Source organism: Taudactylus pleione, unplaced genomic scaffold, assembly GCF_031769625.1.
Source record: "Taudactylus pleione unplaced genomic scaffold, aTauple2 ptg000609l, whole genome shotgun sequence".
NCBI classification, from domain to species: Eukaryota; Metazoa; Chordata; class Amphibia; order Anura; family Myobatrachidae; genus Taudactylus; species Taudactylus pleione.
This window is the reverse complement of record NW_028285011.1, coordinates 14,778,267-14,803,820: the sequence shown is the minus strand read 5'-3', so window position 1 is coordinate 14,803,820 and position 25,554 is coordinate 14,778,267. Positions and strand designations below refer to the sequence as shown.

At 39.0% G+C, this 25,554-nt stretch overlaps 1 protein-coding gene across 3 annotated transcripts in view; it reads right to left on the bottom strand.

Annotated features, from left to right (window-relative positions):
• Positions 1–25,554, bottom strand: part of GK (glycerol kinase) — a 95,102-nt gene that overhangs the window by 26,029 nt on the left and 43,519 nt on the right. For 2 of the 3 annotated variants that reach the window (XM_088454189.1, XM_088454191.1), the window contains exons 3-12: positions 21,959–22,065; positions 19,050–19,127; positions 16,701–16,780; positions 10,791–10,928; positions 8,883–8,992; positions 4,279–4,345; positions 2,799–2,816; positions 2,198–2,233; positions 1,711–1,778; positions 1,094–1,136 (exon numbers count right to left, since the gene is read on the bottom strand). In XM_088454189.1, coding sequence (XP_088310315.1) covers positions 1,094–1,136; positions 1,711–1,778; positions 2,198–2,233; positions 2,799–2,816; positions 4,279–4,345; positions 8,883–8,992; positions 10,791–10,928; positions 16,701–16,780; positions 19,050–19,127; positions 21,959–22,065 — 745 coding nt within the window. The remainder of the gene's footprint in view (positions 1–1,093; positions 1,137–1,710; positions 1,779–2,197; positions 2,234–2,798; positions 2,817–4,278; positions 4,346–8,882; positions 8,993–10,790; positions 10,929–16,700; positions 16,781–19,049; positions 19,128–21,958; positions 22,066–25,554) is intronic. The other variant, XM_088454190.1, reaches the window with a different exon arrangement.

The window sequence follows — 25,554 nt, the reverse complement described above, 5'->3', positions numbered from 1 at the left end:
CACCACCACAGACGTTCCGACATAAGTGCAGCATGGCCAAGCAGATGATGGCTGTTTATGTGGCCATGTAGCTACCGTACCACTCGTGCAGCAGCGCAATGTCACTGGGAACCGGTAACCAACGTTTGCCCCAAGTGCTGGAAGCTATTTCCAGGTGCTGTCCAAGAAATCGCACTTGTGGTGCCCTTCTCCATCACAACAATGCACTTGCCCACAAGTCCAGTAAAGTGGTGGCTTTTCTGGCCCATAAACGCATCCAGGAGCTTGGTCATCCGCTGTACAGTCCAGACCCCCTGCAACTTCTTTGTGTTCCCACAAATCAAGCACAAGATGCGTGGGATTAGTTTTGAGTCACCGGAAACTGCAGTGGAGACCTTCATCCGTTCACCCATACCTGCTGCGGACTTGTCCAGCTGCTTCATCAAGGGGTTTGACCTCATGCAACTTTGTATAGCCTCAGGGGCGTGTCTATAATGGGTGCAGGGTGTGCGGTGCACATGGGCCCCTGGGTCCAAGGGGGCCAACACAACACACCCTGCAAACCATGTATTCAATACTTACCACTCCGGAGTACCACGTTGGTGGTAGCAGAGCTGTGCAAATCACTGACAAAATGGCGCTGCTGCCAGTGCGCTGCTGGCTGCCGGGTAGAGAAGAGGGGGCCCAGACAGAGACTGCAGCACAGGAGCCCCCTCCTCTTTCAAAACACCCCTCCCTGCATAGACTTCTCTGACGAATACTTTGAAAAAAGTTAATGTTCACTTTGTTTGTAAATATAATACTTTTTTTGCATCCGGAAACTTATTGCACACCTTTTTTAAAGTATTTTAGTGAGATGTATAAAATGAGTAAAAAAATGTCTGCCATATTATAAGCTTCTGGTAAAAGGGCAGGTCGTTCATTCATTTAAGTCATTTAGAATGAACTTGCACCAGAAATATAGCAGGATGCAGTGAGCACCCTCTGTATGATTTTGTGAGGAAATAAAAGATTTCTTTTTACAGTTTAAATTAGTCATTATGCATTCTAACTTCAATTCCATAGCTTTAAAAACAGGAGCTCAATTTTTGAATAATACATTTTGATTCCTCACCTTTTGGCCTGTATTACACAGCAAGAAACAGCCAGTACCATATCTGTAATGAAGCAGAGAATGGGTGAAAATTACATAAATGTGAAATAAATAATCATTAATCTATTATAGAACTGTTGCAAAGTTACAGTAAATATTCCATATAGTACATCTTAGTGTTACTAACATAGCATAGTCATAACAATCTACTTCTTAGATTACAAGCAATGTTACATGGCTCAATAGCCACCGGTTGAAATCCCGACAGCGGCATCCCGATATCTGAAGATCCCGACAGGGGTGGTAAGTATGCTATCCCTACCCCTGTATACAATAAACACTGTACGATAAATATGACTAGATGGGAGAGCTCTGCCACCTGCTGGTCATACATGGCACTCCCATTCCATAAACACCAATTTGCTAGTTGATAATAATGCCCTATGAGGCTATGATTCATTAATCTTAACAAAAACATAGATAGATTGTTGTAGTGTTGTTTAAAGTTAGATTTTAAAAGTAATTTAAACTGAAAAAAACCCCACAGACACTGGCAGTGCTAATGAACATGGTCGTTTTAAAAATAAAAAAAAGGTTACAGACATTTATACTATTTTCGTGGCATTCCATTCACTCACGTATTTTTAGCTTGCCCATCTTGGAAGCACATTTGCCCAACTAATGCTGCTGATTGATCACCCAAACACTACAAGGAAAAAAAAGAGCCAAGTTGCAAATATACATTTATTCAGCACTCAATTATTAAAGAACTCCATCCTAACTAGAAATTACAGATAGATAGCCCCTTCCTCTGCTCTAATGGACCCCTGGGATTTTCCACTGGCAACTCTGGGTGCTGTGATTCTGCATTCTTACCTAAAAAGGTAAATTCTACTGCCTCCCTGAGGGAGAATGAATTATTACGAAGCACTGGTGGCGGTGGCCGGGGCATGAGGCTCCTAAGGCCTTTCTAACTCTGGGGGTATAACCGGGTTATATATTTTTAGCGTTGTTAAAAGAGTTCCAAATAGAGTCATATTTTCCATGGACTAACACCATTACAGCATTACTCGTCTGAATACACTACATGCAACTGTAATCACAGCTCAGTCCCTTTAGACTCACCCCAGATATAGGTACTCCAGTGAGAGCTCCAGATTTCTGAAAATATATGGAGAACAAACGTTACATGAAACAGGAGAGGGGTAAAGAAATAAAAGTCATTGTTAGGTATGCAGTGGAATATATAGCTTCAAGGTGATCCTTTATACAGCATTCAAGCTTTAAGCTGTGTACACAATGATCATAACCAACAGCATGCCACCGAACAACCAGTTCAATGCCCCTATACACATCAGGCAGCTGTGCCCTTTGCATGTGATACAATACGTGTGACATTGTGACAAAAGATTTTAATTGTGAGGCCACAAATAAAAGCAACCAAGCACATTTCCAGCTATATTCTCCTTTTCAATTTCAGGTTCACTAGTATCTGCTGGAAGGAGTCACGGTTTGCAAAGATAAGCAAACTATGACAATGTTCTCGTTCATTAATCTTTTTGTAATTATTTATTTATTTTTTAAAAAAAGGACAGTACATATTCTTAATAAAAAATAACTCAATTTGTCCAACTATTTGTTTAGCTGGAAATTGCATGATTTGTGCTCAAAGTGCTTGTGACATATTGTATAACTGGTGAATTGCCCAACAAAAGCCTTTACTCACCAGGCTAGGAGAGATTTTCTATGGGAGGCCAAAAACAAGAGGATAGAGAAAGTTCACAACAGAGGAAAGTGATAGTTTTACCTATTCTTTACAGTCTTACAAAGCCCTAGAGCAGACATTATGTGGCTCATATGATGCACTGAGACTCGTCACAGCCACTTTAAAATGAATATTAAAATAATCAAATTTATTTCTCCAAAGCTGTGTGGTGACATAAAATGGTGCAATGTTTGCATTCAGTGCTGTCAAGTTTTATTTAAAAAGAATAAATACAACATTTATAAAATATGTAATGTTCCCCAAAATTATTTTGGTTGAAGCTGAAGTATTAGAAGTTTCTGATTAGGAATAAAATTATTAGAAAAAAAAAAAAAAATGATGACTTATTGTAGGTTATATTTAGGGATGTGCAGGCTCGGATAGGTTCGAGTTTGCACGTGGAGTTCGGATTTTTCCCTCCAAAAAAACGGAACTCAGAACGAGGCAAAACGTCATCTTACATGGACGAACATCATCATTCCTGGACAAAAGACCAGGAATGATGATGTTCGTCCATGTAAGATGACGTTTTGCCTCGTTCTGAGTTCCGTTTTTTTGGAGGGAAAAATCCGAACTCCACGTGCAAACTCGAACCTATCCGAGCCTGCACATCCCTAGTTATATTGAGTCCAAAATGTAATATTAATTATACAGCATACAACTTAAATTATTTTGGCGTCCAGTCAGAGGATTCTACAGCCAGCAGCTACCAGGACTTTTATCCTCCACTATCTGACACAATGTAATATCATCAGAATTGAAAAAGAGTAAGAAAAGTACTTATTTACTTTCATTTTTTTCAAATGAATTTTTTTTTATTAGGAGATTTTATTAAAGCCATAATGATAACTAACACAAAGGCAGTATTAATGTTAGGTAAAGCAGTTCTCCCTTTAAATGCTGATCTCCAGACAAACTAAGACCAAGCATTTTCCTTATAAATAGCAGTAATAAAAAATAATGGGGCATTAAGACAAATGTAATAAAAACAAGGATTTTAAAATGTGCAGCTTTTATAAAATTCTATCAAAACAAAAATGATTACTCCTTTTTATTCCCCTTAAAAATATGCCAAACATGTCTTAAAAGAGATGGAACACATGAAACTATAACCTTAAACATTTTTTTATTTAAATTTAGATTCAGAAAATGATGTTGTAGTGGTTATTTTTAATATCAAGTCAGTATCCATTAGTATGCATTTAACTAATGAAGTATTGCATGCGATTCTATAAATGTGCATTTTCTACGACAGATGAGAGAAAAAAAAAAAAGATAAAATACAGAGCTGGGATTTCCGGTGTATAAAACAAACATATATATGAAACATCATCACCTAGTTAACTAATATAATACTCATCACTCAGAGTTGTATACTTTTAATATAGGTTGCAAAATGTATTGGAAATAAGATAATTTAAAGAAAAAAATGTTTTATTACCATAAGACCATAGATTTCAGAAGAACTCCTCACTTTTGGCAGCAAACTCAGTGGTATATCAAAAAACCTAAAAACACAAGAAGAAACATTACTAATTAAGCTATTACTTGAAAGAAAAAGTCATACTTAAAATACCACAGGGGGCCTCATTAAACTGAATACAGTTTTTAGTCCTGAAGTCGGGCTTACAGCAACAAATAATGTGTGCAACTCAAATCCGGGATATATATACATAGATGTAGCCGTATCAAAGATAAGCTTTGGCTTATTGGTGTGACTGGAGTATATAAACAGCAGTCATCATCATTAACTTAGCTCTTAGCTACGCTTTGCCGTGTTGTCCTAGCCAGAACACATATTACATAGCGCTGTTGTGGAAAGTTTTACAGTATTAGTTAGAACAGACCTATTGCTCTTTCAAGAGAACATATACAAGAGAATCAACTAAAGGTGCGCATCCACTACCAGACTCGAATGTGCACCTGAAATACCATACGATTACGACATCGTAATCGTACAGTCATTCCTGTTTCCCAGAGTGCTTACACTGAACGATTTGTCGTTCAGTGCAGACACCCTCCGTCATCTGTGAACATGTTCAATCTGTCATTATCGACAGATTGACCAGCATGTTCACCCGATGATTGATGTCGGAAACCACTAGCGGGAGCGTGCATCGCTGGTGGTTTCCGATATTTTCATGCCCAATGTGTGCGCGATGTAGTAGATGCCTGCCATTAAACAGTTATCATTTTAACTATTCACTGTGTAAGAGAGATTCTTCACTATGGATCAGTAATGGAACTTGCATTACTGAACGATAGTGAAGAATCTCTATTCCACAGTGTAGAGTTCCACATGGAGATAATACAAACATCATTAGCCAATTAAATACACTATTTCCAATGTTTATTTTCCAATTTGATATGATATGTGGTGGTACCTTCATAGATTTTCAGAATTTTAAAACAATAACGATGTGTACACCAGTCTTGGATAATATATGAGAAGTGTATATTTCTAATATATGTTTTTATGTTACTGGGTTATTTTTAGATTATGTTACTTATATTTGTATGCTAGCTGAGGTACCCAGCGTTGCCTGGGTTTAAATCTTCAAGTTATTAAGTTAGGCATCCCAGACCAATTGCCACCCCTCTGATGTTTTTATCTAAATCCATCCAGTGGAAGGATCAGAACCAATTGCCACCCCTCTGATGTTTTCATCCATATCCATCCAGTGGAAGGCCCAGAACAGGCTCCCCGGGTCAAGGTTCTGCCCAGCATGCACCAACGGGAGGTCCGACTGGGACCCTAAACACTCCTAAAACCTTGCCAAGATCCAACTGGACACACCTCATGTTGGTTTCATCCTAATCTGTGCAGGGGTGTCCAAATGCTTAACGAGACAGACATACAAACAGACCAATGAATTTTATATATAAGATTAAAATAATTATAATATTTAAGCTGGTCCTCTTGCATCTATTTTTCTTGAAGAGCAATAAATAGATCAATTATAACCAATAATATGATCCACAACAGCTCTTTGTAATATATACTCATATTCCTTAAGACTCAATATTAAAAATTCCTTACTTATTAAATCGTTGGGACGTTTGGTGTGATATACCACTTAATTTTATTATTAAATGTTAAACTAGTCACACTATAAACAGGGAAACCTGCAGCATGTGGTCCCCAATGCACAATGGGAAACCTTCCCCACTGTGGTCAGCACAGTGCACATATCCCTAGGGGCCATTACAAATTAGGGAAGACTCCTGCTACCAGGTATAACCAGCTCGGTGCTCAATCCTCCAGATTCCACAACAAGGTATCCAAGAATAAAAGTGCTATAGCAGGACACTAATGCGCTCTCGGGTGGCCCGGCTGACCCCCCCCCCCCCCCCGCCCGCTGCGATGGGATCAGGAAGCTGAGCACTCCCAGGTGGTTCTAAAGGATAAAGGGTGCTGTTCCAGGCAATTTGCAAGCCAAATACAGGTGTCACCAGGGAAACAACTACCTCCCCCTAGTTATGGCCCTGAGTTCATAAAGCCACTGCTGGGAACAAGTTGTGTTTAAATTATGTGGTGGGTCGCGGATAATACTACTGATGTACTCCATCCGGAACACCTGCCAAATCCTATGAATAATAGAAAGTAATAAACAGGGTTCAGGATTCTTCCAGTACAGAGCAATTTCAGAGTTAGTAGCGATAAGTATGTGTAGTAATAGATTCTGTGTAAGTTTCAAGATGTCTGGTATAAGACGGAACAAAAACTAGTACGATATGGAGTCCTTTAATGTGAGTGATAAGGTAGAAGACTTTACATCACAATGAAGCCAATATATGGGTGAGGGTTGAATTACATCCAGATCCTAGGTTTTCTGACATACCAAATAAATTTAGTAGCCAGCTGTTGAAGTAGGTTGAATGTGTTAGCCAGGACTTTAGTGGGAAGGATTTGAAAAAGGTAGACCAGACATAGGAAAATATTCATTTTTTTAGAGTAGATATTCTACCCACCCAAGATATAGAGTTTGTTCCATTTGTGCAGATCTGACTATAATCTCAAGCAAAGGGGGAAAGTAAGCGTGGAGTTAATGACAAGCTTGCTCAAGATAAATCCCTAAATATAAAAGTTTGTGAGGTTACCACTTGAAAGCATATAATGCTTGCAAGCTTGTCACGTGGAGAGAGGTTAAGGGCTAGGATTTCAGATTTAGTGGGGTTGACCCTTTTAATTAGAAATATCGTCAAATGCATAGGAGAGAGACGTGGGAATGAATCTGGACACTGAGGAATGGTCCATAATACAGACAGAGATAGCCAAAAGCTCGATATCTGTTTGCATTAACGAAAATGCGGTTATACTTCATATATAGATGGTATTTGGAAGCCTCTGCTTCCATGCATTTTTTCCTGCCTCCTCTGACTTATGTTGGTGATCGTGAGGTCAGCAAGGCACCCTGTTGCATATATGGTGGACATATATATTCCATTACTTACAATGGAAGGCAGAAGACCCACCATACTATTTGTCCACGATTAACAGCAAATGGCCTATATTTCACATGAAATGCATTACAGCAACTCTGCACAATTCCCCTCAGGACTTTGTAAAAATCTGGAACTTTCATTTTGAAGCCAAACCCTCATTAAGTACTATTGATTTTTTGAACTCTCCCCTCACCATAACAGCTATAAAATGCTCCAATCCCCATCCCATCACCTCTTCCCTATCTTTCTTTACTCATGAAAAGTCTACTGTTTTATGTAAAGTAAGAGACTTTATTGTATCTGTTACAATTTCCTTCCTATGTTTACCTCAGTTTGTCCTCTTCTACCACCACTTGCTATAGAGTATATTTCATAGCTCGATGTGTTTGTTGAGGTTTATATACTTGTCTTCCTTTGCCTTGGCATACTGTGCATTCAAGGCAACCATTAGGGGTGTGTCTTATGTTTATTAGAGAGATTGTGTTGTCGGGAGCATGTTTGCCTTGAATCAACCCCATCTTTAAGTGATCATGTTGTTCAGCCATATAGCTCATATTTTTGCAAGATCTACAATTAACAACCACACTGGCCTATAATTACCACAGCAAGAGGGATCCATTCCCGGCTTGGGATTCACAACACTCTCCGTACAAGTCATTTATTCTAATTTTGACAATACCCTGTTATTTTGGTTCTTACTACGCCAGGGGTGTCAGGAAGAGCCCCCGTGCTACTCAACAAGAGGCTGACTTTTCAAAGGTAAATAAATTTGGGGCATATTTTTTGTGGTCCCAATTTCTTTAGGTACTTCAGCAAGAGGTTTACCAGACTGGGGTTATAGACACCTTTGCAGAAGTACACTACACTTGTCATCAATGGAGGAAACCATGTGCATTACAGAGTGGCAGCTGTGCCTCTCACTGATCATTCTCTCGTGAGCCACCCGATGTGCATAGGTCTGTGGCAATTGGCAAGCGAAGGCCGGGCCGGCCTGGTACTGTGTGAAGGTTGCTAAGATTACTAAACCAGCCTGGTCTGTGGAACCCCACCTTAATCTGGTGCTTTGCAATTGTGAGCAGGGGGGACACCAGGGGGCCCCAGAGAAAGACTCCTAAGCCTTCAGGTCCCATAGCAATGACATCCACTATAGTTACACCATTGCTCTTAGGTATGGTGCTATTTTAATAAAACATAGGTAAGTATTTTATCATATAGTAGGAATACTGGACACATTGGAATAAATCCATGAAGAAACCTTTAGGCCAAGAACTCATACATTTCATGTATACTCCTGTAGTAATCTATTAATCTAAGGTATAATCAATGATACAATTTTTTTCATTAAAATTTCTTATCTTTCTTTATTCTCTCTCTCATTCTCACTCTTTCCAGATTATAACAGTGGACTAAAATGTTTTCATTGACATTTTGACATTGGTATTCCCTTTCCTTCCACATGCATATATTCATAAACCCCTCCATACAGGAATGTGGCTTTCCAATCTTACCACATTAGAACAAGCTGCAGGTCAACTGCGTTCTTTCCCGTAAACACACATTATAATGGCCAAGGATAATAATTAAATGCCAATAACTCACTGGCAGAGCTCTATATCCCATTCCAGTGAATTAATGTTAAACAGCATGGTTCTACTGGCATTGGTCACATCCGTACAATGTACTCCCCCATTCTTCCCTCCAGTCAGGCTCTGTGGAAATTAGAAGCAGAAAGCATTAGAAATCGGGCTTCCTATACACTTACATGGTCTTATGTTTTTTATTTGTACAATTTGTAATAGTAACCAAACCCTGTACTACAGGGCCTACCAGAGCATGCATTTATTAACAATGGGAGGGGATGTATCAAATGTTACCCATACTAACCAATCTTGTCATTTCATAGACTGTGCTACTGTAGCTAAATGATAGCTAGAACAACAGATTGGTTGCTATGGCCAACCTCTCCACTTTCTCCCTCTCTAATGTTTGATACATCTCCCCTAAGAAGATAAGGGCACAAATGTTCTATTGGGTGGGGATGACTGCTTATGCCTTTAAGAAAACAAAACAAAAAAAAACAGTAATGTCTGACAATTATAGTCATTTAAAACAGGTCTCAAACTTATTTAGCCTTAAATTGTGTGTGCCAAAGTTATTACAGATTGAGTCTCCAATATCCAATATGGTTGGGACCAAGGGTATTTTGGATATCGGAATATTCCGTATTTTGGAATAATTGCATACCATATTGAAATGTCTTAGGAATAGGGCCCAAATCTAAACACAGAATGCATTTATGATTCATATACACCTTATACACAGCCTAAACGTAATTTTATACAATATTTTCAATAATTTTGTGGCTCAAACAAACTTTTTGTAGATACATGAAATTCATTTATAGGTCATATACACCTTATACACATAGCCTATAGGTCATTTTATACTTTATTCTTAATAATTTTGTGTCTTAAACAAAGTTTGTGTACATTGAACCATCAAAAATCAAAGGTTTCATTATCTCAGTCATGCTAACAATATTCCGTATTTTGGAATATTCCGTATTTCGGAATACTTGGATATGGGAGACTCAACCTGTACTAAAGCATCTAAAGAAAATCAAGAAACCGTATAAACCAAACATTCAATAAATTATAGTATATTTATCTGTACAATGGAATTTTCTGAGATATTCAGAAAACAAAGAAACATTTATATGTAACTATGTAGCATAACAAAGAAAGAACATATATTTCTAATCACATAATGGAATGCATGATGCATGCCATTCTACCACTTAACGTATTTACACAGATTAAAGCCAACTGCTTGTTTCAGAAGACAAATAAGCTGTAATGAATCTAGCTTCATCTTTTCTCTAGGCGGTGGTTCTGTCTGGACAAGGGCCAGTCTGTGGCCGAAAAGTCTCCTACTATGCCGTGATTGAACTGGTGATTAATACAACCTTTATATTGAAAAGTCCCTGGTGAGTGCACTCATTTTGTTTTCAAAGACTGTGATTGTGGTTCTACTTTGTGGATACACTGGGTTTGCACCCCAGGCAGCTGTGATAAACTTTATCAAATCAATAATCGTGGATTTCTATTGCAACTCACAAAATACCAAAAACATTATAGTTACAAACTTTCAAAGGACACAGCTACTTGTGGGTAGAGATTTGCAAAGTTACAGCAAAGTTTCACTTCAGTCGAATTTGTGGAAGTGGAATGTGACGAAACTTCATTCTGTTGTTATGTATGTTTGCGTTAGGAATGGGAACACTCTTCGCCAATTCCATCAGTACAATGCGCAAACCATTGCAGACAAATATGGCATGATGGAAATATCTGACATAACTGTTTGGGAAAATGTAGCTAATCTTACTCATATCTCACCTTCACAATACTTTTTTTTTTTATTAATAAACAATGCCAGAAAATATAGTCCACTGCCGCACACACTGGTGTAACTGTGAAACAAAGTCCATTGTATTAAAGAAGCACTAACCCAAATGATCCAGGAGTCCACAGTCCCAAACATGGCTCTGCCTTCTGCGACTGCATGCTGGATTTCTTCTACATTGTCCAGCAGCCAGCGCAGTTTCACTGCACTGAAATAAGTGCTCAAGGGTAGACCAGTCCGGCTCTGGAAATATACAGAGAAGATATTAGTAGAGTTTTTTATCTTTTACCACTAAAAAAGGTACAGCATGCATCATTTATTGCACCATACAAAACCAGGAAACATATAGCACACCCAGGTATTGCAAACGCTGTCAGGTATGAAGAGGCCCAGCAACTTGGAAATGGTCACTAAAAATCTGCTCACAAATACATTAGCATTGATTGGGAACTGGCATGTAGGTGTCTGGCAAACTTAGTGGTGCTGTACTAGCAGCAACATCCATGTATAAAGACGACGTTTTTTTCCTAATGTTGATTCATATGTATGGAATGGGATTGAAATACCGGCAGCTCAACAGCCGCCGATTCAAATCCCGACAGTGAGACAGATCGAGATCCCGACAAGCGTTGGTAAGTATCCTAACCCTCCCTCAGGGGTGCCTAACCCTAACCTCCCCTCCTAGTGCCTAACCCTAACCTCCCCCCAGGGGTGCCTAAACCTAACCCCTCCTCCCTGCAACCTAACCCTCCCGGGTGGTGCCTAATCCTAACCTCCCCTTCCCCTAGCCTAACCTTCCCCGAGGGAGTGCCTAACCCCAAGTCACCCCGAGGGTCCCTAAACCGCCCCATTCTCTGGCTAAGTGTTATACTTGCCCGTCAGACGACGATCGGGATGGCGGGGGTCGGTCTTCCGGCGTCGGGATTAAGATAGGCGTCGGCATTTCGAAGCCTACCGTAAGTCCCTTGTCGGGCAGGTCGTGTCGGGATTTAGACCGGCAGCATTGCGTCAGTCTATTAACTACATCCCATATTTACGTAGGTTAATGAATTTAAACAGTCTGGAGTAGCAAACATGGATGAATAAATTATTTGCCATGTTAGCAGTAATCAGTATCTAGAGTTTTGGGAATATTTGTTAATAGAAATATGACAACATGCAGTAACAATTATAAATATTTATAGACATAAACAAAGTCTTCAAAAGACTACTGCTTATATCTAAACAATATTTTAATCAAACACCTCCAAACCCCTTTTTATTATACAACTGTATCCCCTGTTAATATTCCTGAAGTAGTCCATAGGGAAATAAAAGAAGCCTTATAAAGATGTATGCAACGTGCTCCAAATTCAAATAACCTGACCTGGAGGGATCACTGTACTGTTTTCCCATGGTCCAAGCCAATAAGATGCTCTCTGTTTGGTTCATTGTGCATTCAATTCTTGTTCATTCCTTTCACATCTCCACTAGCCTGCCGATGTTTGCAATCTGCGCATGCATGTAAGACGTAGTCTGCGTGTGCGAATCAGTCCATGCAATCACAAAGCGATCGTCCCTTGTACATAAACGCCTCGCTAGAATGAGTGACAGGACGAGCAGTTTGTGGGTGGTGATAGGGGTTGATCGATGGAAACAGGGGTGGTGGTGCGAACGCAGGCGTGTCTGTGCATCTGAACGCCGTTTCAGAGGTGTACATAATTAAGACAGAGCATCAAATACACATCACATAGCTTATTTACACACTGAAGCACTCGAAGTGCTTGCGGTAGGGTATGGTCAGCCACAAATGCTGCGTATGGGTCCGATGTTACTCGATGTAACCAATTGTTGAATAAACTTCGTGGAGATGACGTGTATTGCTAAGGGAAAGTGGGCGTCTTAAGACAGGCTGGCGTCTAAATACAAAAGTGATCACACACCAAGACATAGTGGGCATGCTAATGTCTTCCCGTGCGATTCGCATACTTTGGCAGCTGATGGCTGCGTGCTAACGCATCTAGTGAGTGGGTCTGAATCGGGCCCACAGTGTGTACAACGTATATAGTGTTTTTCTCTTCTTCTTTCCCTATGGATTATTTAACTCTTGTATTCCCCATAGGTTTAAGCTTACAATAAAAGAAAACAAGGTGTTTTAGATATTTTAATGAATTCATTTTTTTTCCTATGGTATCTGTGTGGATTGTTTTCTATTACAAACTATTGCGAAAATAGGAATTAAAAATAATTGGTTCATGTAACACCTTTCTTATGTGACAAAGCCTGGTTTGTAGCTTACATAGCTAAATCATTGCAACCAGTAGCTTCTCTCCACTGGGTGACTCCCGCTGCAGTGAGTAAAGTAGTGCACACAGCTAAACCACGTGCCTGTTAAAAGGGAGTGTGGTCTTGTGGTAAGGGTTTGTGCCCTCTGTCGAAGCCGGATAATTGGCTGAGACAGGATCGGTTTAAAATTAAATCTGCGCGACACCATTTTGCGAATGGCAATAAGACGCCATTTTGCGACTGGCCGCCCATCGCCATTTTAGTGGATCTCGCCTATTATAAGTACATACGGCGATGCTATTTAGTGTTGTGCGATTCCCACGCAATGGAAAGAAGTTAAAAGTCCTCACCATATAAATACAGGCAGTCACTAAAACATATAAAATGATTAACCCTGCAAAACACGTACCATGGTGTACTCCACAAACACGTAGTCGCACAACGCTAATTAGCGTCTTTTCTCAATTCCCCAATACTTACACACTGCACACTTACATGAAAAGGTTCCCTAGCATTAAAGTGTAATATTCAAGGTTTATTCAGTATTATTAATGTTGTGAAATAAATGTAATTTGATATCTAAGGTTTAATACATGGTAAGCAAACCGTGTTTGGTGTTGTACTGATCCACTGTCTTTTTGCAGATTTCCGGTACCATCGGTGAGAAGATCGCAACATGTGTCTGCAAACTATGGACTATAGAGTGTTAAACATTAAAATGTACTTTGTAATGTAGCCAGCTTAGATTTTTTTATGCAGCGGGAAACAGGACACAAAGAACTGTTGGAGGCTGGTCTGTGTCCATACGAATTGACCTATGGAACTATACTGTAACAGAAGAACCAGGAAGAACCACCAATGGAATCATGCCAGACTGTTCTACTGTATTGCCTATCTCTGTAAGAGTATATATGTGGGCTCTCTAAACTTGGATGCCAGCCTGACTGCTTTGCTGCTGACGGAGGTTTCTATTCTGATGCTGGTATCTGGGTCCAGAGCGCGTGCGTATGTAACAACTGTACCTTGGGTTTGTATGATTTATTTGCGCTAATTGTATTTAGATCACAGTGTGTAACCATCTGTTTTTATATTGGATAACAACTTTTTGTGCTTTGGAACCACACTCAAAGTCTGAAAGCATTTATTTCTTGTGCTAAAATTGTCGCTATTTAGCGTAATGAGTCAAAGGTATAGGTAGGTAGGAATCGATAGGTAGGACTCCATACCTCTCAGGTAGGGGGCATGGCCACACGGTCTGAACCCCCCGTTTTGGTCTCTCCGGAGGGTCCCAGAGGTACGGACTGCCCCTGGGGACCAGTCTATTTGCCGTGCTGGCTCCCTCACTGTGTCCGGAGCAAAGTGCTGCATGTAATGATACAGTGCAGCCCCAGGCTTCTGTCACTGAGGGAGAGTCGACATTTTAGAGTCACCCCTTGGCAGATGACACCCGGGAGTGCTCCGCACCCCCCTTGTGACACCACTGACTGCAACTGATGCTGATTACTCACCTGAAATACCCACCACAAACACCCAACTAAACCCTCTCTCTTACATCGTACCTTCAATTAATATATATTTCTGCTTGGCACACCTAACCCAAACTACCAGTTCAATTATGAATGTTCACATTGAAAAGTCTAAGGACAATCTGTAGTTTTTTTTATCTCATGTTTCTTTGTTTTAGTATACTACAAAGAAAATTATTTAATTTAAATTTCTTTAATTTAAAGTTTTTGTCCCAAACTTTCAGCAATATGTAGGAATTTGAAAGATGGTTGTTTAGGTAACTAGCAATCACTGTGTTCAAATTGTTAGCTTGTGCTTACTATATGTAAGGGCTGGACCAATTTGCAATTTGTAGCACCTATCCTTGTGTATCTACACCTAATTCCCTATAGATTGTAAGCTTGCGAGCAGGGCCCTCTTACCTTTAGGTCTGTCTTTAACAACCCAGTCTAGTTCTATTAATGTTGATTCAAATTGTAAAGCGCAACGGAATATGCTGCGCTATATAAGAAACTGTTAATAATAAATAAATAATATATATGTGGAAACTGCACATATACAAAAGTGTTCTCATACACTGTGGCTCAAGTCTCGCCAAATAGCCCCTCTCAGTGTGCCAGGGTCCATGAGACTTACTCACAACAAGAAGCAACATAACTACATTGCTAGCATAGCCTGATCACTAGGGCTAGTGGCAGTTTTACATCTGTGTGCAATAGATTCTCAAATCTGTGTAAAAAGGGCTCTGATGCGAGCGGCCGTGGCTCTTCCACAAGCTACATTAGTTTATGCTTAATCTGCGATTTAGCAGCTCTGTTACACCAATTCCTGTGCAAGAAAAGTCGCAGCCTAGCATCTCTGGCACACAGAGCAGCTTTGTCTGCGACTGCAATAAAACTAGGTTGCTAAATTTAAAAAAAGATTTGTTCCGCTACCTGTGTTCTCAGTTGCACCATACGGCTCAGACATGCTAGGTAAGGGTACACATCTTTTTGGTATCAAAGATTCTTAGGTGAAAAAAATAAACATTTACTCATCTGGTTTTTTTTGTGTATGACATCATAACTTAAGAAAAAATGTGAAATCCTGCTAAAAATGGAAACAGACTTAGTTCTTAAAATATACTGATACTTTGAGGCAGATGCAGAGTTTGTAGCAAAGTGGGCATATAATACCAAAAAGAAAAGTACATGGAAAAAATGTCCCTATACCCAGGCAGAGCTACATGCATTTAGAGATGGCCACGCCTTTGTATTGGCAGTATATGGAACTGATTCACTACAAGTCAAAGTCATTATCATGTGTGCACATGCACCTACTCTGTACAGAAGATGCTAGAAATATGCCTCCTAACAGCATATATGTAGCATCTGCAGGGGCCTTACTAAGAAGGTCTAGGTGACAATGCCTTTTTCCTCCCCTGTTCTTCCTCTACAGATGTATAGTTTGATACTTGAAAAATGTGCGCAGAATTCTAGAAAGATACACTACACAACAGGTGTGCAAATTACACGGCACCAGCTCCTTCTCACAAACCTCATACACTGATTTATAAAATTATCAAAAAATTCAATGTTTTTGCCCAACGCTCACCTGTATTAAATCAACAGCAACATTTTGAAAAGCCTGCACTGCTTTTTGTTTGTTTTACTATAAGTTGCATAAGTGAGCCTAATTGTTCACCACACACATATCAAGGTAGATGACTCTTTTCCGCTCTTTTCAAACACAAATAATTTTGTCTTGTAAAATGAAATCTTACCTGCCGGCCCCAGTGCAAAACTAATGGAGACCTCCCAGTCACGCCACTGCCACTGGGCTGGGGTCACGCCGCCATCCCACTTTGGAAACCTCCAATGTTAGAAGCATCACTAATGTATACTTTTAGTGCGGATGCCCTTATTAAGTAGCCTTCCCCATGCTTCGCTTGGAGGCATTATTGCTGGTGGTCTTTAAATAAGGAGAAGCGCCATATCTGGTGAAAATAACAGCTTGCGACTTATCTAAAGCCTAAATAGTGTGACATATAGAAATGTAATCAAATTATGTGAATGAAGTCACTTGATCTACATATATGTCACATGATTTGTTTTAATATTTACAGCGATATTACACTACTATTTTTTTACTGCATCCTGGTTTGCTTGACTTATTTCAATATTCTTCCGTGTTAGAATCATGCAGAAGGTATTTTTTTAATCAGATTAATGAAATTTCATATACACAGTCTTGTTTTTCTTTTACCTTGAAGAAATTCTTATTCCTTCCTGGAATTTTTTTCAGTAGCCTTTCAACAGTGGACTGAGTTCTCAAGTCAAGCCAAACTAAACATAAAATAGGAGAGCATTGTGTGTACAGTGACTTATTATTTGGTAGATTAAACTAGGTTAAATAAACAAATAATACACTACAACAGCCACAACGTGATTATGCTTATAAAGTAATACAACAAATAACACACACAAAAAAAAAAAAACACAACTAAAAAAAGTGACAATATAGACCATCCACCCGTGCAGAAGATGACATGGTGGCAATTGGGCAGTGAGTGATCGGCTGCACTTCTACCTTGGAAAACAGTGTTACTAGATCACCCATTCAAAGAAGGTGTACAGACTATACTTTGGAATTGTTAAAAAAAGAGTGTAAGTTTTTCACAAAAGAAATATTTGACTTTCACATGACAGACATGGACTAACAGAGGTGACATAGAAGACTAAGCAGAAGGCATTTACACACAGGACTAGAATTATATAAAATTAACATTTTTAACTAGCAAAACAATATATTTAGAATATAAAGAGCCCTGGTGTTTAATAATTGACATTTGCAAGTCTTCTAATGTTCCACAGCAGAAGGTTGATAATTTACTTTGCTCAGTCATTTAAATGGAAACCTTTGCACTTATTTTCAGTTGAGCTCACTGGCAAAATGGAAATATCACAATTATATGCATTTTACAGCTGTACTTAGTGAAAAAAGAAAGTTATAATAAAAATACTAGATGTCAAAGCTGATTACCATAGGGTTACGTTGTATGTGTTAGAATTTAAGCAATTAAACTGCAACACAAACATCATATTTTCTTTCTGTTAAGAGGTTGGGGTGTGAACTGCTGTACAAAGGGCATAGGCTACATTGTATAAAGATGTTATTTGTATGGGGTCATGCAAAGTTGCACATAAACAGATAATGTACAAGAGCTGTCAGCATATTAATGTCTGCATTCATTTCCATCAGTGTGTCATGTGTGTTACATTTTGGGACATGCAATTTCAGTATGTGGATGAAATTTTTTATGTGTTAATAGTCACACACCTTTGGGAAAATGTATTTTAGATGTATCCATATATTTGCCTTGTTAGTCAGTTCTTGTGACTGTGATTGGACTAGAATTTGGAATGTATACTATGTAATCAGTGTTAGATGTTTGGGATCACTAGACCAAAAAGCCTATTTCCTACATAGTATTTAATAAATCTATTTGTGTTCTGTATTCCGCAGGTCTGGGACAGCTTTATGGGGTGCTAATAGTTACAGCTGTGCGTGATACCATTGAGTTACAGGAAGATGTCAGTTAGTAGATGTACAAGAGCTTAATTTGTGTACTCCTAATTGTTGCTGGAAAGGGGCAATGTACAGAACCCTACCAGAGCTAAAGTCAGGATTGGCATTGCTCATACATCTAGCTTCCTTGCACGATAAACAGCCCTTCTAAACGCACCATGCCCTTGCGTGACTCGGTAGCACCAAACTAAATTTGGTGCTACTTTTAACCTTCAAATGCTTCCTACTCACACAGTGATGCGAATATATAGCACAAGCAGCTTCTGCTAATTAAAATGATATGCAGCATGCCTATGTTCTGTGAGCGAGTGCGGGTGTATCAGCATATGATAAGCTATGTTAGTGTCAACGGCTGTAACACATTCGCATGCAGATACACCCGCAGTCACACACAGAATATAGGCTTGCTGCATATCATTTTAATCAGCAGAAACTAATTGTGCTATATCTTCGCATCACTGTGTGAATAAGAAGCATTTGAAGGTAAAAAGCCACACAAAAGATGCTTGGCGCTACCGAGGCACATGAAGCTCCTGCGTTACGTGTGGCATGACTTGTAACGCATGTAGGATAGATGTATGTGGACACATCTGTATACTAACAAATCTAAATACCAAAATCGGTATCCAGCAATAATGTCAACATGTTCTGAATGTTGGCATGGTCATTATGTTGATATTGCGCATGTCAACAGTACATATTAGTGCTAGGTTTAGGGTTCTGGCTTATATAGTGTAAAAACCCTATGTGGACATTATGACTATCTTGATATTGTGTGACATAACATACAACACCAGCTAAATACAGCACCTGCACTTGGCATGAGAAGAATGGTAAGGCCAAATATACAGTTATAAACCATATTTAGTTATGATTATTCTACTAAGTGCATTTTGGTCAGGTATGTAGAGGTTGCCGCTATGCTATAGTTTTATTAATATTAAAATAACTTAAGTATTGACTAGTACATATTACATAAAAAAGGAGTATTAAGTTCACAAAACAAATTTAAATGAGTTCACTCACCAATAGCATTGTATAGGGGTTCCCCAGTGGTCTTGTCCCATACAACAGTTGTTTCCCTTTGGTTACTGACTCCAATGGCTTAAGAAAAATAAAAAATATCTTAACTTGGAGCATAAAAATATTATATGTTTTGTGCATAGTTAAATGTGTTCTATTTTTTAGCACACACCAAGGCTAAAATGGTTCATGTGGAATCACAATATTGCAACTCTATGAACTCTGGGACTGATTCAGCAGTGTTTGCAATTATGATTATGGACGTGGATCAAGCGATTGTTTTGCCATTGCACATGTGTATAAGCCGCACTGTGTGTGCGAAGCGGTTGCATTGCGATTACGGACACAGTGGAATCCATCGCATAGTGAGCGACAGGTGGTCAGCGTTTGGGGTTGCTGATGGGGTTGGAAAAACGCAGGCGGGTCTGGCTTTTGGAAAGCCGTTTTATAGGCGCGCATAAATTAGCCACTGCAATTGCATATGCAAACATGAGAGCTCTCTGCATGTGAGGAGACTCGCAGTGTCTGCAGCTGGTCAGACTTGCTGTAAATGCCGGATGTACATCGATGGTACCGATGTTTATGCAGAAGAGCGACATTTGACGGATGTGAGAAAGCAGCAGTGGGCGTCTTTATGTCGGCTGTGCTTTGGCAGGCATTAGCATATTTTAGTGATTGCATCAGCTGCTAAATCAGGACCTCTGACATCAGAAATTAGCCAAAGATTCTTTGTACCATCGTACATATAACATGAAAAGATACCCAGCAATGTTACAAAAATTCCTTCTGAAGAATAAGCTTTTTAATTCCAAATGATAGGATAGCTGTAGGACATTTATATATCCTAGCAGTGTTATCAGAAAAAAAAAAAACATTTGCAGGCATATACAGTATCCCTACTGCTAAAACATCTAAACACCAGTGATGTGAACAAATTGGCATTAGAAGCCTTTCGCACTTTTCAAACTAGAGGACATGTTGGTTTGTTATGGCCTCTAATATAAAGGCCAGGTATCCTACCAATAAGGTGCTTTTTAAATACACTCTCTGTTCGCATGTATCTAACACACAGTTAGATACAAGACAGGGATTATACTTGGAAAATAGACCCTTTGGGTTTACTTGGTAGAATGTATTATTTTTAGAAGGTAATTCTGTAATTTGAACAATAATGTACACTGCAAAAGGAAAATAAAAGATAACGGCTCTAGGCTTTATTTGGCCAAGTATAGGTCCTATGGAGCACAATGAGTGTGGGCAGATGAGGGTTACACGTGATTAAGTTGCAGTTATCATTTTTTCTGTTAGCTCCAATTAACACTTGAAAGATGCAGCTCAGATATTAATAGAGACAAGCAGTCATGGGCGTAACTACCATAGGTGCAAGGGGGTACAGCTGATATGGGGTCCAGAGCTGAGGGGGCCCATCTTCTTGTCACCCATGGGGTGGTACATAGGGGCCCTTACAAACTTTTGCTATGGGGTCTTTAAATACCTAGTTACGCCATTGCTAGCAGTCATTTTAGATCCACACAAGTTGAAATTTGAGGCCTGTTAACAGTAAAATTATCAAATTTGGCAACAGAATTGCAGCATGTTTGTACATGAATAATATAACTGTATTGTAACGTGATTCCCATTTAAGAGGACTACTCAATAAGGATCTCTTACATTTAATAATAGACAAGGATGTTCAATTCTACATATACATGTATAATAACAGATTTCTCTTTCAGTAGAATAAATACCAGAACCACAACATGAGAAAGCTGGCTGCCATGGAGCAGCATTACCATTTCATTGCCAAATGTTACTTGTTTGCTCCATCCCCTTTCTAGCATAAAGCAAGGACTATGTCCTGCTGTGGACAGGAGGTGTGAGCAGGGAGGCCAATCACAAGCCTCATTTATGGAGGTTGTGGCACCTCATTGGTCACTTATACAACCCAAGCAGGGGAGTTTTAAGAGAGGAAGGGGCACGTGTTCTCTCCCCGTCCGGGGCACCCTCCTCTCTCTCCGGCAGCTGCCACGCACTGACAGCCTCAGCAGACTCCGGGTACTAGTCTGTGCCCGGAGTCCACTGTGCATGCGCAGGTCACCGGGAAAATGGTGCGGCACCCATATTCACAGCGATATCCCTACTGCGCATGCGCAGAACACCGAGAAAATGTCTGCAGTGGCCATTTTCCAGGTGTTTTGTGCAGTGCCTCTCCAGCCGATGTGGGACTTCGGAAAGGTAAGTATTGAAAAGTATGGATGCAGGATGTGCGGTGTGGGCCCCCCCCTGCACCCATTATAGATACATCAGCTTTTGCCAATTCCAGATCATAGGAATGGAGGAGCCATGGGAACTGTAGCTACATGGAGCAGCATCCGGGTCTCTGGGATCATAACAAGCAAGTGAGTAAAACTTAGAGATAAGACCGGTATCCAATTAGCCCCCATATTACGTCGGTGACGAAAAACGGGGATTTTTCGCCGATAAACCCCATTTTTTGCCAATGTTTTTTTTCCCCCTATCCTATTATTTCGGACGAAAAAATAGGATATTCCGGGCGAAAACACATAGGATACGTGATAAGCTCACGGACCTATGTGTTCTCGCCATTGCGGGGGTGAAAAAACAGGCACTTTTCATAGATTATTTTTTCAGGACACATCAGGTCCCAAAACAAAACCCATGATAAATGCCAGTGTCGGACAGCACTTAAGGGCCAATTGGATAGCTTCATGACGATCTAATTGGATTCCGCCCTATATGGTAATTGTCAAACAACATAATCTGATTTGGCATTATTTAACCAAAAAAAAGTAGAATATCATTCGAATATAAAAGTGTGCCATATCTGATGTTAGACATTTTTACTTCGCTCACTATAAGCTTAACGTCTACATTTAAAATGTCTAAATTACCTTTTATAGTTGTGATTTGTATGCTCAGTTGGGATAGTTTCTCACATGTTTTTTCTACACATTCATAAACAGACTGTAAAATTTCCTTCGGATCTTGTTCCACCCATCTGCAAAATGGAAAACAAAAAAAACAAAACATAGAATGGAAACCGAACTGTATCAGAAAATGTTGTAGTGGGGTTTCACAAACACATTGCTACGTAAGTATTTATGAGAAATCAAGGTGAGAAGATGAATTGGCACCAATGATTTGAAAGCAGGCATCTAGTACACAAACCTAGATTACTCTTCTAATAAAAAAGTTTCTCCCTCCAAAAAAAAATAAAATTAGAATGTTATAATAACATGGAGTTTTCCATCAGAGATGTTCTGATGCCAGAATAGAGTGTTAAAAGCCCACATACACGGTGCGATTTTTTTTTTACATGATTTGGCTGTTTTCAATCGATTGGAACGAACAATCATGTAGGGTATGATCACGATGCCGATGTGCATCCCCGCCATCGTACATCGTCGTCACTGCAGAAAAATATTGACCTATCTTTCACGATTTCACACACATCGTTTCGTGTGTGTGCATGATGAGCGATGCGATGGACGATATGTTGTCACTTTTCCTCCCATTATTTAAATTCCAGCATCGTGAAGTTCTTTGCTACAAATGATATTTTTTATAGTTTACGACCCATCTATATCATTTAGTCATTTGTACAATCGTTCCGTGTGTGGGCACAATATTGTTTGACCGGGAGAGTTCAGGAATTCAAGGTAAATCGCAAATGAGACTGGATCATTTGCAAATAGCACCATGTATGGGGCCCTTTACTGATTGGATGCAATCGAAAATTAAATATCTATATTACATGAGAGAGATTCCAAGTACAGTGTCTGCAGTAGTCAGTAAACTGTGTTTTGATACCTAGATAACTGTAGTGTAACAAAATTAATAAATAGCTTCCATTGAATGCCATGTGTCACTACACAAGCTTCTGACAGCCCTCCTCATATGCTGCTCTTCTGTGCCTCATTTAGCTTATGAAAGTAATGGGATATTATTTTAAGTGTCCCAACTTTACAGTTTTCCCTTTACAGTAGTTTGCATGAACATCATAATGTGCTTCGGATTTACAATGCAAGAATGAATAAACAGCTGGCGCTGGACTAATTATCTACCTTGGCAATCTGCAGCCTCTATAATGGGGTAATTACCAATCCCCAAAAAAGAACCAAATAAATATAGAAAATAGAGTCGCTGATTGTCCAAACAAATTTATTTAAAAAGACAATTTTTAGTTTGCAACTATTAAATTATCATTGCCGGCCGGCACAAATCAGATCATATAATCCACATAAAATTACAAACTTTATACAGTTACATAGATAATACACATTTTATATTTTGAGTAGAACACTAAGGGCTCGATCCAACTAGGTGCGATGTGCCGTTAAAATGCCGGCAACGGCCCGGCACATCGCACCCTTCGCAGCCCGACTAGCCACTGAATTTGCTCGCTTCCCTATGGGGCAGCGAGCACTTTCAGGCGAATCCGGGCGGCCGCCAAGCACGGCCACTGTCACAATGACTCGAACAGAGATCATTGTATCCTAAAAGCGCTAATTTATGATCCACATGCTGAGGACGGAGTACTAAAAGGCAGTAAGATGCTGGGATACCAATAACGGCAACTGAATATAATAGAGTGGAACTTTATCATTGTCTATTTCTATATACATTCCAGTTAAAAGTCTAAATTACTGGGAGATAAGTGCTGATAGATAAATGTGGAAATCCCTTTATATATGGAGCATCTAAATAAAAGACTGTGGATTCTTTTCCTGCTACTGTTTGCTACAAACTTGCAACATAACGTTTAAACTGCAACACTGTGGACATTTTTTTCTGCTATTTCTTGTTACAACCTAATTAAGAACTGACCATCTGGAGCAACACTGTTTGTGGCATATGGGAAAAGTCATTTCTTCAAATGGATACATAATTGAATAGTTTTACTAATAAATACATTTCTGTCAGTATTACAACTTGATGAAAAATTATACTAAGTAGAGATTAAACTGCCTATTTTCTAAGCGATAGTCAGCAATATAGTTCTATTATACAGTTCTAAAAAACACCAGTGCCATATATAGAGCTGAACCTGTTTGATGAGTGATATCAGGTTTTTAATAGTGTTGTTAAACTGTTCTATGAACAGAGATTAATTAAATGATATATTGAGGCTTAGGGGTAAATTTACTAAATGAGAGTTTTTAGAAGTGAGTTTTAAAAGTGATGTTGCCCATAGCAACCAATCAGATTCTAGATATTATCTTCTAGAAGGTGCTAGTTAAATGTTAAGTAGATTCTGATTGGTTGCTATGGGCAACATCACTTTTAAAACACACCTCTAAAAATTCTCACTTTAGTAAATGTACCCCTTAGTGTTATACTCAAAACATAAAATGTGTATTATCTATGTAACCGTATAAAGTTTGTAATTTTATGTGGATTATATGATCTGATTTGTGCTGGCTGGCAATGATATTTTAATAGTTGTAATCTAAAATTTGTGTTTTAAATAAATTTATTTGGACAATCAGCGCCTCTATCTTCTATATTTATTGGGTTTACAATGTGCCTAGTTGCCATAATATGCAGCTTACTGATTTAAGGAGACAAACACTATGTCATAATTGATGTAAAAATAAGGTTTTTTTTGCCACTAGAAAGGCTGTACAGATACCTACTAAGGCGGGAGCAGGAACATCACCAAATTTGAGGTCATTAAAATATCTTTGCCAGCATTTTCCATGAAACAAACATTTCGGTTTATGTACCATTTAAAAAAAAAAAAAAAAAAAGTTGTATTTCTTCTGTTCCATTACAATCTACCTGGGTGTGTGATTGTAACAAAAATGTAGATTTAGAGACATTCAAACTTGATAACATGAGTATATGCTACACTGCATACTAAGGCGAGTAAAAAGCAGTCAGCCATATCGTCCAATGGAATAATGTCAATAATTTATAAAATGCTCACATTTCTTCCAAGCGGTAACTTCTGAATAAAGCATTAGACGTACATAGGAATGCATCCATTTGATTACACAAGAACATCTTTATAGCACAGTTTTAGAATAAATAATGTATCGGTGTATTGTCCTTTTATAGGGGAGTGAAACATGCATGGGTCATTTTCTGGTACATGTTATGTTTAACAAAAGCAATCATGTAATATTACAAGAAAATAACTTATTGCACATTGACCGACAGGTTTAGAAAACATCAGTGATATCTGGTGTTTCCCACATAAGTATGAGCAGTATCATGATTCATCAAACCATATGTATATGAATCACATCCGTGCAGTTACTGAAGAACCAAACTTCCTCACATCATGGCATTCTAACCCTGACTTCATTTAGTCTCTGCAATCAGAATTTCCTGAATGAACATCATCATAAACAGGAAGAACAACTATTGTGACAGGTATAAGAAACAAGAGTGTTGTTTAATTTTTAGAGATTGTTTAGTTAGTGTTGGATTACAGACTAAAGGCTGCATTGTTTTAGGCAATCCACAGCTAGTGGGCAAAGAC